The sequence below is a fragment of the Drosophila yakuba genome, chromosome 3L (genome assembly GCF_016746365.2).
Source record: "Drosophila yakuba strain Tai18E2 chromosome 3L, Prin_Dyak_Tai18E2_2.1, whole genome shotgun sequence".
Classification (NCBI taxonomy): Eukaryota; Metazoa; Arthropoda; class Insecta; order Diptera; family Drosophilidae; genus Drosophila; species Drosophila yakuba.
In genome coordinates, this window is record NC_052529.2 from 7,077,192 (window position 1) to 7,091,908 (window position 14,717).

The 14,717-nt window shown below is 40.0% G+C and overlaps 1 protein-coding gene and 2 long non-coding RNA genes across 3 annotated transcripts in view; 2 read left to right on the forward strand and 1 right to left on the reverse strand.

Moving 5' to 3' along the window:
- LOC6533205 overlaps positions 1–14,717 on the forward strand; it is a 62,462-nt gene that overhangs the window by 28,088 nt on the left and 19,657 nt on the right. The window contains exon 3 of the mRNA XM_002093895.4: positions 8,351–8,858. Within this exon, the coding sequence (XP_002093931.2) occupies positions 8,465–8,858 (394 nt within the window). The 5' untranslated portion in view covers positions 8,351–8,464. The remainder of the gene's footprint in view (positions 1–8,350; positions 8,859–14,717) is intronic.
- On the reverse strand, positions 9,935–10,760 carry LOC120321640. Its single transcript, XR_005561366.1, has 2 exons — positions 10,496–10,760; positions 9,935–10,320 (listed from the first exon to the last, which is right to left on the reverse strand). It is a non-coding gene; the product is annotated as an uncharacterized LOC120321640 (long non-coding RNA).
- LOC120321639 lies at positions 10,895–11,397 on the forward strand. Its single transcript, XR_005561364.2, has 2 exons — positions 10,895–11,225; positions 11,284–11,397. It is a non-coding gene; the product is annotated as an uncharacterized LOC120321639 (long non-coding RNA).

The following is a 14,717-nucleotide window of genomic DNA, read 5'->3' on the forward strand; positions in this document are numbered from 1 at the left end:
GAAAACCAACAGAGATAACTACAAATTCCGCATTGAATCAGCTTATAATAGATTTACATTTTTATTCAATAAAGTTCTTAGGGTGTGTTTATGACTTTGAAGATGGCGCAGAAACCACCTAAATATATTTGCATTTATTTACAGATAAAATGCCTTTTGTGTACTTCAAGAGATTTTAAAGGAATGTTTGAGATATAGTTTTAATGCTTTTGCCTACGCATTTTTCTTAATTATTTTTTAGCATCATTAAGTTAAGGGTATTAATATTTAAATTTGAATACTTCTATACAATACTTCACTACTACTTACTATTCATACTTCAAAGAACAAATCGCATTCGGTCTAATTTCTGACTAATTTTGGATGTTAAATAGCTAGTTCATTATATGATACATTGATCATAAAACCAAATCCTAAATCATCTGCCATTCGATTGATGCGACAAGATTCCAAACTTGGCATGATTTCATTGGCAATCAACAGGGCTCGTAAAGACCATCACTAAATGGGGGGGCATAAAAGCCTGGCCAATAAAAAGCCAAGTTATCTTCTTTGTTTCGCTGGCAATTTGGTAACTTTTTTTCTAAAAGTTTATAAGTATAAATATGTGGAAACTTGATTTTGGCCTAGCCAAAGAGCGAAACTGTGTATGTGATTTGGATGTGGCCCATTCATCCGTCATAAACATTTCAGCGTATTTTCAACGTAATTCCATTCGCGTGATGGGAAGATGCTATAAAAATTTTAGCTGGTCTCCAACGAGCATTCGGTTTTGAGTTTTATGGCTCTGAGTGCGCATTTCAAATGCCCGGCCATTGTTTCAAATGGCACTGAGTTAATAAAATTGAGCAGACCGAGCTTGGCTTTTCAAAATTGTGTTGATTTTGCATATGGGAAGGGAACATAAACGGATCGCATTTTTACGACTTTCGCTTTTAATGGCCAGCGGGTCGAAAAGCTGCTGGTCTGCTGTAGGTCGCGTCGCCAAAACTCAGGTTCAGGTCTTAAATTCGCAGGCCCACTTACGAGTATTATGAAATATTCGATACCCGGGCCGCCGCCAGTGCAAATCGAGGCCACCACGAACTCAAATCATACGAAAATCTATGGGGCACGCGGCACGGACCAACTGAATTAAATCAGTGCACAATGAAAGCGAGAAGAAAGATGTGCACTGGAAACAAATTTTACTTACTTAATATGTGCAGTATTAAGTTTGCTAGCTAGCAGCACAAAAAATATCCTAAATATGTAAGCACTTTGGGATGTACAGCCGCTTAAAGATATAAGTTGTCCATATCAATACGCAAACATATACCAATCAAATATTTAAGATAATTAGAAATTTATGTAGTTTTAGATTTTTTTTTAGTTTTTTAGAATTTTCTCTCAGTGCTGGAAATTGAGAGATTGAGGCAATGCAAAGCGATACAAATCGAAGCGGGACGATCATCGAGTGGCTCGCTGCACTCGCCGATCAAGTTGCACTTTCTGGCTGGCGATGCTGCTGCTGTCGCTCTTGATGTTGCCTCTGCTGCTGATGCTGTTGCTGTTGCTGCAGCAGTTGTTGTTGCTGATGCTGTTGCTGTTGCTGCAGCAGTTGCTTTTGCTCCTCATGCAGTCGTGTGGAGTTTGGAGTGTGCTGCCAGCGGCACAAAATGCTCGACATAAAGGGCAAGAGTTCAGGAAATTGTGACTGTGGCGAAAAATATTTTCGCTATTCTTCACAGTTTTCCATTTTTTTCGCTTTTGCCCGGGTGAAACTGTAGCCGATGCTGCCGCTTCAGATGCCAATGAAGCCGGCTCTTTTTGCATCACATCGCCCAAGGAGAGTGAGATGAACAATTTTTTTGTAATATTTTTTACCAACTTTTTTTTCTGCATGCCGCTGCTCTGTGTGAGTATGCACGAAAGTTGGCGGAAAATTGAAAGTAATTGTCACCTTTTGAGTGCTTCCATTTCGTTTTCCTCTTGCCGGTCGGTAGTGTCGTGAAAAGTGTGCCTTTTGTGATGAAAGAGAATGAGGATTTTCTGGGGCGAAGGTGAGCTGGAAATGTTTATGAAAGTGTGGCAAATGTTCGAAAAGAGGTTTATGGGTACAAAACGTTAATGGAGGATATGTATCTTTGAAGTAGAAATGGCAAAGTAGAAATGAGAGCGTAAATGGAAAATTAATAATTTAATACCACTTTCCCAGAGGTTAATTGGTATACATATATGTATATAGTGCTGTGAACTGGTTAAACCCACAAAAAAAGGAAGTCAAAATAATGGAATGGAAAACCCACCTCTTTCATGCTCCACGCTCAACTAATTTGTATGATACATCTTCCATTTAATGACTTCATTCGCGAACTCCTCCAACTTAGACACTCGATTTCATCTGGCAGATGAATCTCTAATCAGCATTTGTTGTTAAGAATCTCCTTACATGACACAACCAATTAATTTCCAGATGCCTTATGCAAGCCCACTGAAGACTATTTGTGCATGTAGGAAATCAACTCAACTGTGATACCAGTTTTTATTTATTTTTCCTCCTTCAGTTTTTCCCATTTTTAATTTTTTTTTTGTTTTGCATTTATTTGCACAAGCAAACTGCCGCTCTAATAGAGACCTGAAAATAGCTGGCACCCCCGCATAGAAACACTCGACACAGTCACTCAGTTAGTCAGTTGTTCAGTTGTTCACTCATTCAGTCAGTCATTCAATCAGTGAGTCAGTCAGTCAAGCAGCAGGCGGGAAAATGGATTTACCACGCGGAAAGTTGCAAGTTAACATGGCTGCACATTTTGCCAACGGGATGCATGCAACTTGCAACATGAGCAGCATTGGCATCGGCAGCATACAACATCGTCGTGCATGCAACACTTACCAGCAAACAAAATTAAAGGCAAATCGCAACCAATCACAAAGATTACCCCCACACTCACACACACAGGGCAACAACAAAATGGCCAAGAAAGGCCATATAAACGTGGCCCAAAGGCGCCGTTGCATTGGTATTTTAAACACTGCCAAGGCGCATAATCAAAACGCTTAAATTATAATAACTTTATTAAGTCTCCACTCGAGCAGCGATCATCCACCCGCGCCCTTTTTTCGCCTAGATCCAAACTACAAAAAAAAATAAAGAGGAAAACTACAGGTGTAGTGCAGAAAGAAAGCAACAACAACAAACACAAACAAATGGCAAACAGGTAAAACAAAAATAAAAAAAAAACAAAAAACTTAAAAGAAAATGAAGAAAAAAGCGATTGTCTGCTGGGCGCTTTTATTATTACTCTCGAGTGGATTTTACTCAGTACACACTCGAGTTTGCTGCCTGCTGTTTATGATTGTTTTTTCATTTTCTCAAGTGATGAGTAGGATATCTGTCTGCTGTGGTGGCCAACAGAGTCGAGCAACAAGCTATTTGCGACTCACGACTTTTCATGCAATTTTGAATTTAAAATTCTTCACACACTCGTTTCATTATGTGGCTTCATTCCAGCTCCTCCAGATAGTCTCCCCCATTCCCCATTCCCCATCTGCTCTCGTCCACTCCCCCTGCAAAATCCCCTTCTAGGGTAAAATCAACGGCCCGCCATCGAAGTCGAAGGCAACGCAAAGTAAGATGCTACTCTTGTGGCCATCTTTGAAGTGGTTGTTGTAATGGGTGTAGCTCTGCGAGTGTGTGCGCTGCTGTGCTGGTGTGTTTGGTGTGTGTAAGAGTGTGGAACCACCGAAGGAAGACGCGGCACAATCACGCGCCATTTGAGTTCGGGGATTGCCGCTCCAGAAACAATCACAGTGGTTACACGCTTATGGCCAAAAAATCAAGTAAAAGAGAGGTTCAGTTACCATATAGTTTGCAAAGATACGTATATGTATGTATTATTTTTTATCAAAAAATCGAAGAAAAAAATTTTGGTGAAAAATCAATTATTTTTAATCGGTGTTTTTGCAATAATTTGGCCAAAAGTGGACGCACATCTAAAATAAAGACAGTTTTGTGCTGCTAATAAACATAGCCAACTATGTCTATCCCAACTTTTCTGATTTTCGAAAAAAAAAAATTTGACAAATTTTCGCATTTTCGATAAGGGGTACCATCATCAAAATTTGCGAAAAATGGCAAAACATTACCATTTCAATGTATGTACATGGATCGGTAAGGAATTTTGTTACGAATTCAACGAAGTATGGCATTCCACATTTGGACAACTATTTTTACTCCTATCGAAAAAAAACAAATTATTTTTTATCAAAAAATCGAAAAAAACATTTTTTTTAAAAATCGGATATTTTTAATCGGAGTTTTTGCAATAATTTGGCCAAAAGTGGACGCACATCTAAAATAAAGACAGTTTTGTGCTGCTAATAAACATAGCTACCTATGTCTATCCCAACTTTTTTGATTTTCGAAAAAAAAAATTTGACAAATTTTCGCATTCTCGATAAGGGGTACCATCATCAAAATTTGCGAAAAATGGCAAAAAATTAGCATTTCAATGTATGTACATGGTTTGATAGGGAATTTTGTTACGAATTCAACGAGGTATGGCATTCCACATTTGGACAACTATTTTTATTGCTAACGAAAAAAAACGGATTATTTTTTATCAAAAAATAATAAAATAAAAATGTTGTCACCTTTCTGTTAATGCGTCTTTCGGGTATAACGACGTAAAATCGTCGGTCCCTTGAAAGTCGCTATAACCGGATTCTACTGTATATATATTGTGGACATTGCATTCCTTTTTTCACCTTGCTAAGCAAGGACCTCTGATTAATATTTTCCCTTTTAAAATACGAAAACATTAGTGACATAACATCCCTGTCTTTTACGCACTTAATCCAAGTTCCTCTTCTCAGTCATTTGTGTGCACTTCCCACGACCAAACCACTGTGCATTTTCTGAATCTTGGTATTAATGCCAGTGCAACTGGCCAAGACATCATTTGCTATGACGATGACTGGCCGCTTGGATGTGGCTTGGATCTGGCTTGGGTCCTACATACTATACTATAAGTCAGCTCAGCTGCTGATGATGACTTCGAGCTGGTCGAGCTCGGATTCAAGGGAATGAACGGACGGACAACGGACCGCCGCCACTTGGTGGTCCAATTCAACGAATTGACTATAATCAGTCTAGTGCCAAGTACGTTTCAAGTGTCTACTCATGCACTTCTGTGTAGCGTGTGGTGGGCAACGCCAAGAGCCAAGAGCCCAAAGCTGAGAGCCAAGTGCCCAGAGGGCCAAGAGCTGAAAGTCGGGAATGAGGGGAGAGGAGCGGATGCCGGCCGGCAGAGTTGGCTTAGCTAAGTTGGCTGGTTGGTCGGCAAGTTGCAAGTGGTTTGCTCTCGTATGCAAATGGCTGCTCCCGCTCCCGATTCCGCTCCCCATCCCCATCCCCAATCCCAATCCCAATTGCAAACCCTATACCGCCACTCGACGCAGCTCTCACGAGTGCCGCGGCGCACAAAATTAATTTATTACAATGCAACAAATTACAACACTCATTAATATTTTAACCAAGTTCTGTGTGTGCACGGAGAAAAAAAAAGGTCAGGAAAATTCATGTATGACTACAATGAATAGAATGAACTTAACTAGAACATAACATATCAAGTGATTCTGTGATATTAAAGAATTAATGCTTTTTGTATTTATAATACTTATTTATAATTTATAATTCACTAAATAATACTTGAAATTATGTTTAAAAACTTATGACTAAGTTACTTACTTGAGACCAGCGATTTTCGCGCAGTGCATATTGCGTAGTTGCTCAAGAGTTGTAACATGTGACTTGGCCTGGAATTTAATTTGCCGACAGGTCCAAGGAAGCTTGTAACCTGCATGTTGACTGGTTCGCTAAAAATACCTCGAAAAGGAGGGGGAGGCGCGGTGGGGAAAAAGGGCGTGGCGTCTGGGACTGCGACTCTCATACCTAATAAATCTGTAATTTGTAATTAATGTGAAAAATTGGCGGCCGCGACGTAGAACAAGCCTAAATTGTTATTATATGGCCAGGGTCCAAGTTGCAGTCGCAGTCGAGTGTGGGTCAGAGTCATAACTCTTCCACAAGTTCGCCAGTGTGTGTTTCATAAATATAAATTAAGCCACTTGACTAACGCACAACGCGTGTTCCAGTCTCTGCCAGCCAACACACAAAAAAAGTGAAAACTTGGTCAACCGACTTACTTTGCCAACGAAAAAAAACGGCCCAAAAAACATGTAGAAAAAGCTGAAAAAAATCTTTTTATTGCACTTAACGTCGCAGGTCGCTTAGATGCCCCAAGTTGATGGCACATGGCTCCATTGTCTGCTGAAAGCAACTCATGCGGTGTGATTAATATGGAAGGTGGCCAAAATAACGAAGAAGCGGCTGGGCAGCGGGATAAAAATACATTTGAGAACTAGTTATTTATAAACAGGAAACAACTCAATCAGGGGAATGGTGAAAGGCGAGTGTAAGAGGTTAGCTTGTAATAAAGAAATTTAATTTAAATGTGATATATTATTATAACAAATCATTAATGAATACAAATAATCACATTAACTGTTCAATAGACTTGTATACATTTCTTAGAAACTCCAGGAACTGCTCTTCTAAGTTCTAAACATTTTGAATTTTCACAGAGTTCCGCTGATCTTTGTTATTACGTTTTCAAGAGTTCTCAAAAACAGTTCGCTTTGATGTTTCTAATTTTAGGGCTAGACTCCAGGCACTAGCATCTGGAACACAATTCCTCCATTAAGTAAGAAAAAAACAATAAAATATACTTTATGCTCGCCTGACAGCAAATCGGGCGTAAAAATGTCTGCATGATTGATAATATTCGAAAGTTGCAAATACGGCAACCGCAACGGGAACTTTGAAAATGTGAGTTTGAGTTTATATGGCCATATTTGCGATATAACCCCAAATGGCCCTTACCGCGATTCGATGCGGATCGATCAGCGGGGGCAGTTCAATTGCTACCCGGTCAGTCGCCGAATGAAAACAATTTTTTGGCCAAAAGGTAACGCAGCTGAGTGAGTGATTCAATGGGGCAAAACGTGAGGCAAATACGTGAGCCAACTACAACAGTTGTGGCAACAACCAAAAGCGTTTATACGCCTGATGAGCGAAATGCTCGAAATGGTCGAAATGTTCGAATCGGTCGGCCTTTTGGAACGATATGAAAATTTTTGTTATTCACTTGTGATATTTCACATTTTTTCCCAACGAATCAATCACAATGATTATGATAAATGATTTCGGCGTTTTTTATTTATTCATTATTTTCTTTCAAAGTTTCATTGTCTGCATGGTATTTATATCTTTCAAAGTTTTTCGGGTATGTGTATTTTTTTTGTTTGTGTCTATTTTTTTTTTTTTTTTTTGCATTATTAAGCCGGATAATGGGCGATCAGTGAGCTGAGCTTGTAATTGCTGGCTTATAAATCACAGTGAAAAGATATAATTTTGGTTCCGATGATCTGTTGCCCGTTGGCCGTTTGGCCGACTCTTTGATTAGCACATTTGTCTGGAGTTTCACTTTTAGCGTACTCACCGCTGACCCATTGAACTACAAATACTTGACTATTTTTTTGGATTTTTTTTTGTTAGCAACGGCAACTATAATGCTGATTTATTTCTGGCCATTTTTTTTATCAGCAATTTTTAATCTTGTTAGGAAACTTCATTAGTGTCAACCGACAGTTTTCTTAGGCTGATTAATGTGTGTCAGACGGGCGGGAAACTTTTCGGTAGCCTAGCTGGAAAAACCTGTCTGCCACCCATGGAAAATTTGCCTCAACGGCCACGCCTCTTTTGTGTTGGTCAGTGGCATTAAGTCTTTATTGCGGGATTATTAATTGGGGTGGACGTTGGGGTGTGCATAGTAATGAGGTGGGCTTGTATAAATAAAATAATAAGGATAACCAACCACCAACGATGGGCATTCCATAGTACGTAGTTCGAGATAAACAACTTTCAAAATGCAGTTACTATAGTTTATGAAATACTAAACACTGAAAAATCGTTTGTCTCCTATTGAAAATTATTATCAATAGTTGTTTATAAGTGTGGATTTTACATTTCACAAGAATTAAAGGATTATTTAATGGATGTAAACATATTAATAAAATATGCAATTTATATAGCTATAAACATTTAAACTAAATCGTATAATCTCTAGTAAAATATGTAACGATATTCTACTGTACCTGCCAACCAGCTCAGGTTGCCGACCAGTTTTGGTCACCAAATTTGACAACATTTGCCAATATTTATGAATTATAATAAGCCACGTTACTTTATGTACAAATGGCTTTTTCTTGACGTAACTAGTTAACAAGTTTAACCGCTTCATTACAGAGTCGCCCAGCCGCACAAGACGCGTTCCAGGTGCAGATCCAGATACAGATCCAGATCCGAAGCCAGATCGATGTGGTTGGAGTGCACAGACTGAGGTCCGCCCGTAGGTAGAAAATGGCGGACATATACCAGGATGCCAGCACCACGCTGCGCTCCGTGTTTCCCAACTCGCGGCTGGACTCGCTGGCCGGAGTGGATCGCCGGCTGGAGAGTCAGCTGCCAGGACCACCGGATTCGGATGCGGATGCAGTCACCACCGCCGCCTCGAACATTGGCTACAATCCGCTCAACGATGAAGACTGGTGGGCCAATGCCATCGAGGTGGACACCTTCGACTCACCGCTGGCCTTCGATGCCAGCGAAAATGGACTGTGGAACGGACACTTTGTACCGCCGCCACCTCGCCCGCCCTTCCTGGATGAAAGCGTCGCCGCCGACGGCCTGACCACCTGTGATCTCTGCACGTGGGCATGGCAGCGCAATGCCTACTCCCTCGATGGTTCCATAGGTGAGTACAGGGCATAGTAATCCTGCTCTTCCTTCTTTGTTACCTCCTTGTAAAGGGCTCCTCTGCTCCTGTCGTTTTTCAATTAAAACTGCTTGGCAAGACAATAATCTGGCGGCCGTGCATCGATCGCTGATATCAATTTATCAAACTGATGTTGGGCGTGCGTGGCTCGATTGCTTTTCGGCAAGCGAGATGGAAAGACTCCTCCTTCGCCGCCTTGTACACTTGAAAAAAATGTTAGGTAGAAAATTTTGAAAGGTTCTGAGAAGAATTCTATCATCAGAGATATGTTCTTAAGATGTACTGGTATTATAATAATATAATGCTTATATGTATTAATAGATAAGGTTACATTCCAAACTCATACTTACTTCATTATCACTCTAAAAATCATATTTTATTTAAAATTTTTTTGGTAATATCCTTGCCCATTTTTTCTTGCTGTGCACACATGCGCTTGCAAATTTAATTTGCACACATAACTCTTTGTGGCAGCTTTTGGCTTAGGCGTTGTTTCGCCAAAGTTTCGAGCCCGCGATCCGGGGATCCACATCCACCGTCACTATCGCCCCGGCACATCGCCAGTAATTTGTCTCTGCGCTCGTAAAAGAAGCGCTATGGGAAAGGGGGGACGAAGGGGTGAAAAGGGTGGAAATTGCGGCGGCTTAGACGCGGAAAATCTTATGAAAATATGAGGCAGTGGGCGTGGGCAGACGCAGATCGGATAGATAGGTTACAGCCAGCGAGCTCTTTAATTTATCTGAGAACAAATGAAGCAAGTCGTAGGACTTCGAAATTCTAGGAAATGCATTACCCAATTAAAACTGACTCTAAAAACTAAAGTCCTGCTTGCATTAACGTTGAATTCAAATTTAACCCTTTTAGTGAAAAAACCTGTTAGAACTCACCCCATAACCCAAATAACACTCGCAATAGCAGCAACCAACTGCCAAATGACCGCTGTTCATATGCTTACCATAGAGTTGACCGCGTGAAATTGCACTTGTTACAAATTATTTATAAAATAATATTTCTTTACAATATTATGTAAATATTTAGACAAGCCAACATAGAAATTCAGTTTTAGATTTTTATGAACAAACGTTTTTCTTAACACGAATGGTTACATTATATAGTTATGTTATTTAAAATTATTTTGGGGGAACTTCCTTACATTTTCCATATTTTTAATTTTTATTCGAATTTTTCATTCGAAATTCTTGAAATTCCCCTCACGAGAGCACCTCTGCCAAACCATCCGCTCCGTGGGATGGAATATGGCATGGCATTTAGCCGTTTGCCGTATTTGATTTCCAGGAATCGCTTTCAGGGCAAATTGAAGTCATTATACATAGTAAAACTCCACTGAGCCGAGGTCCGAGCTCCGAACTCCGAACTCCGAAACGCAGGCTGCGATGGGTGCCTGGCGTTATTAGGCTAATTATAGAGCCGCAGAATGGAGCTAGTGGCGAAACATTTCAGCTTTTTAGCTTTTCAGCATTTCAGTATTAGTATGTGCATATATTCGTACATATAAAATGACTTTATTCATGCCGACTGGGCGACTGTTTGTCGCGCCAAATGTCTGGGATTTCCTGTGGCCCCAAACGACGTGTCAACTAATTTGCAACACTCACCTGGACGTGGGGCAGCACTTCCATGGAAGTACCTGCGGCAGCCTTTGGCAAATATTTTATATTTTTTACCCATTCCTTGCCCATTTTTTTTTTTGGCGAAGGGATTAAGCCCGCTCTGGGAAGAGCTAACAAAAAACCAAAAAAAAAGCAGCAAAATTTGACTAATGTCTTAATTTTTGTGCTTAGGTGTTTGCGGCGGTTGGTTTCGGTTTTTGTGGTCCAGTCATAACGGCTATGTGGATACGCTGCACTGTGAGTACTATGAATACTCGCTGAATAAAGCGGAAAAGTCGTGTCTGGACTGCAGCGAATGCCATTCACTTCGCTTCATCTGGCCGGGTCTCTAAATTGAGTTTTTGCATGTCGTGCCCAAATCTGAGGACTTTGCTTTGTTTCTGCCTGGGTTTTTTTTCCACTTCGCTGCGGTGCAGTTTGGTTTGAGTTCTCTGCCGCAAAATTGACAGCTGAATAAAATGTTATTATATTTACACCATAATTTGCATGGCAATTAATCAAATGGCATGCGAAATTCGACAACGGCCACGGAAAGGTAAAGGCAATCCCAGGCGACACATTTTGTTGGTGGGTGCCCAGGTATTTTCTGGGAATTATTCTAACAAACTTCCACAGCAGAAAACAAAAAACAAAGCAAAAAGTTTCGCCCCGCCCAAATGTCTTTATTAGGAGTTGGCTGCCTGAAAATGGAGCTCGTTAGGGAAGCAAAAAAACAGTAGGTATACGATTTATTCATAAATGGCAGCCAGACTGAAAATCGTTACTTTTTGTAGGATACATTTGGAAATTCAATTCTGAAATACCTAGTTCATCGTTTTTAACATGTAATTAACAGTTTCAAACTTGTAATTAACAGGACTAATAAATACTTTGAGTAACGTAGAAAACCCTCCTCATCTTCAATTCATGACTAGACACATCCTTTCATGGAACCATTAAATTAATAGGAGAATGCCATTTTTATGGCACTTCCCACCTTATGTAACTTATGTAAGCCACTCGTTTAACCATGGAGGTCGCACATGTTTTAGCTTTATGGCAGATTAAGTTAACCGCTTGATTATTTCAACAACATATTTTTGTATAATTTATGCTCCACTTTATGCCTCCCGTCGCACCCATAAAACAACATAACAAAGCGAATAAAGGGTAACAATTCTATATTCCGCAAATATTTACAGCAATTTGTGGCACAATAATAAAAATGAAAGGTCTCCGACCGAAGCCCAAAGCCAAAGTCAAACCAAACGAAGCCAAACTAAACGAAACCCAAAAAAGGACTCGTGTTTGACTTTGTGCGGCTGTTGAATAAATGTTTTATTGCAATAACAACGATATAGCGATATCAACAACATCGGAGGTGGAGGGGGAAACAACAATGGTCCGTCCAACAAAAACAGCAGCTGTTGAAGTCGACGGCTCCTTCCGCCTATTTTGATATTTTTATTGTGGTGGTGAAATAAATTCAAATAAATAAATTTAAGTTGCTGACTTTGGTCGCATAAAGCAGGCATATTACATGGCAACGAAGCAACGAAGTCTCTGAAGTTCTCGCCATCCTTTTCTGGACCATTAGAGCCTTTGTCCCGGGGGGCTTCACCATAAATATTGAAGGACTATAGACGAAAACATTTATTGCCAGATTTATGCTAGCTCAACGCAATTCAAAAAGTTATTTCCCTACAATAACAGGATTAGTATAGCATATGATGACTAAAATTGGGGTGGGAGTGAGCAGCTTTCAGCCTTAACGTGTTTTTCTCTATGGTCTATAATAATATTTAACATAAAACGTGTTCCCACAATTTTTTTGTATCTAAGCTATAAATATTTACTTGTATATTCTACCAACTGAATAGCTTTAAGTTTCTCCTGAATGGTTTTCCCATTTAAATGTTAATCCATCTTCTTCCGTTCTGAAATAAAAAACCCAACATTTTCCGCTCCATGACCATTGGCCATAGCTCGTTAACGCCGAGCTTTTGGCCAAATACATGACTAATCCGAAGATTATGAAATTAATGCAAAACCACAAGAGACGTGATTCCTTTTTCCATTTTTTTTCGGCATCTGTTGCAAGATACACCAACTGTAAGCGGAAATAAGTGAGTTTTTGTTGTGTGTTTTTATTTGTTCTTGCCACTTTTTTATTTGCTGATGTACTACTACCTCGTGGTTCCTTCTGTGTGCTCTGAGTCGTATAATTGTTGCAACGAACGCACTGTGGCCTGAAGCCATAAAAAATAAACATAACACTCACACACACACACACAAACAGTGAATCTGGGGAGCTGAATGGAAGTGAGAAAACTTATTTGCTATTTTCATGGAATTTTCCATAATTTCTGCTCCGCTTGTTGTTGGAGTTTCCTCCTAGATGCTTTTTGCTTTTTTGTGGTTTCCCCGCCACCGAGCATGCAAAAATGTTTTAAAAAGATAAACAAGAAACGCTCGGCGAGAGATCGAAAAATTATTATTACTGCCAGTGCATCAGAAAGATTATGATGGTACTGTGTGTTCCCTGTGTGTACCCAGTGTGTGCTTCGTGGATGCTTTTTTGTGTGTGCCATTCTTTTTTCCATAATATTTTTAACTTTGTTTACATTTTGCATTTTTATTGTGGCGTCGTCGTCGCTGTGGACTCCCTTTTGTTCCCTTTTTTTTAATCAATTAGGGCGAGACTTGCGTAGGGGGAAGAATCGCAGTTCCCGGGGCCAGAAAAATGAGATCGCAGCCCCGAGAAACGTGACTGGACCACACACACACAGCATCCAGCATCCAGGGCTTAAAAATGCGGGCGCAGTACTAATAGAATTGCTGAAATGCTGATTAAAATAGTTTTCACTTTTTAATTACAATTTATGGGCTTCATCCGTGCCATTATTTTTGATGCTCCGTCTGCAGCGTTTTCTTACAGTGGTTGAATGGCTTTTAAATTGAGGATCAGCTCGATGATTGCTATTAATTAAGCGCGTATGTAATCAAAGGAATTTAATATGATAGGACATTGTCTATTAATTAGGTATCAAATGAAAAGGTAGTTATATAAAGTTCATTTTATTAAAGAATTCCATCAGTTTTTTGCTCTCTGTACTAATTACTAGTGAAACGATATCCGACTCCGCCTTTCAAGATCAAAGAGCCATCTCGCAAAATGTCAGACAAACATTGTCTCCTCATTCTCTAGCGACAACATCAAAGGAAACTGTAGCCTCAGTTTTCCAGCTCCGAAACATAAACACTTTCGAATGGGGGGGGAAAGCACACTCTATTCGTTGGCGGTGAAAAATAAAAATTAAAAATCAATTTTTTTACACTTCTCCCGCACAAACCGAAACCACAGCTCATTAGCAAAGGGAGGGTGGTGAACACAAAATGATATATAAAATTAAATAGAACCAAAACTATATGAGCAACTTATGAAATTTTGCAACGAGGCGACAAATACTGTCTGGTGTATTTTTAGGGACTGAAAATCTAATTTACTAATGAGCCGTGAGCATTTGAGAAATGCACATAAATTTCGCCTAATTGAAAATCCATGCGCGGATAATTATGTGCGTCAGTCAGCATTAAATTCTCATTTCGCTTGAATGGAAATTTTCGGGGAAAATATGTTGTGTGGCTCTGGGGAAATCCAGTTGCTTGTGAGTTGAGGAGGTCAGTGTGATTGACAGGTTGCTGGGGATGGGTGTCCAAAATGTAAGCCAGCGAATTTATTTACTGCCCACTTCAAGATGGACTCACAACACTTTTTAGCCAGCGGCAATATTCGGGAGAAATTCAATCAGCATTTCGCCAAGAGGAAATTTAATTAGCTGCCCACTTTAATGGCCATTCATTCAACCATCAGGCCGCAGATAGAATGCTAAACACTCCACTTAGTGCTTTAGTGAGTAGTGACTAGTGACCCCCAACTGCCATTCAACTTGACGCAAATTAAATTAAAATGTGGGTAAACTTGGCCCATTAAAGTCGGGACAAAAAGATCAGCGAGCCTGGCAATCAAATAGGTTGTAAATTACAATCAAGTACGGTCCGCTCTTTTGCGGGAAAGCAGGTGGGAGTGATCTGGGCCTGATCTCTATTCATTAACAAAAAAAAAACCAAGAAAAAAATGCTGCCAGCCACAGCAGGTCAAAGATCATAAAATGTTTTTATGAACTGACAACGACAGCAACGACAACCGACGCTCCTGTCGCCCCAC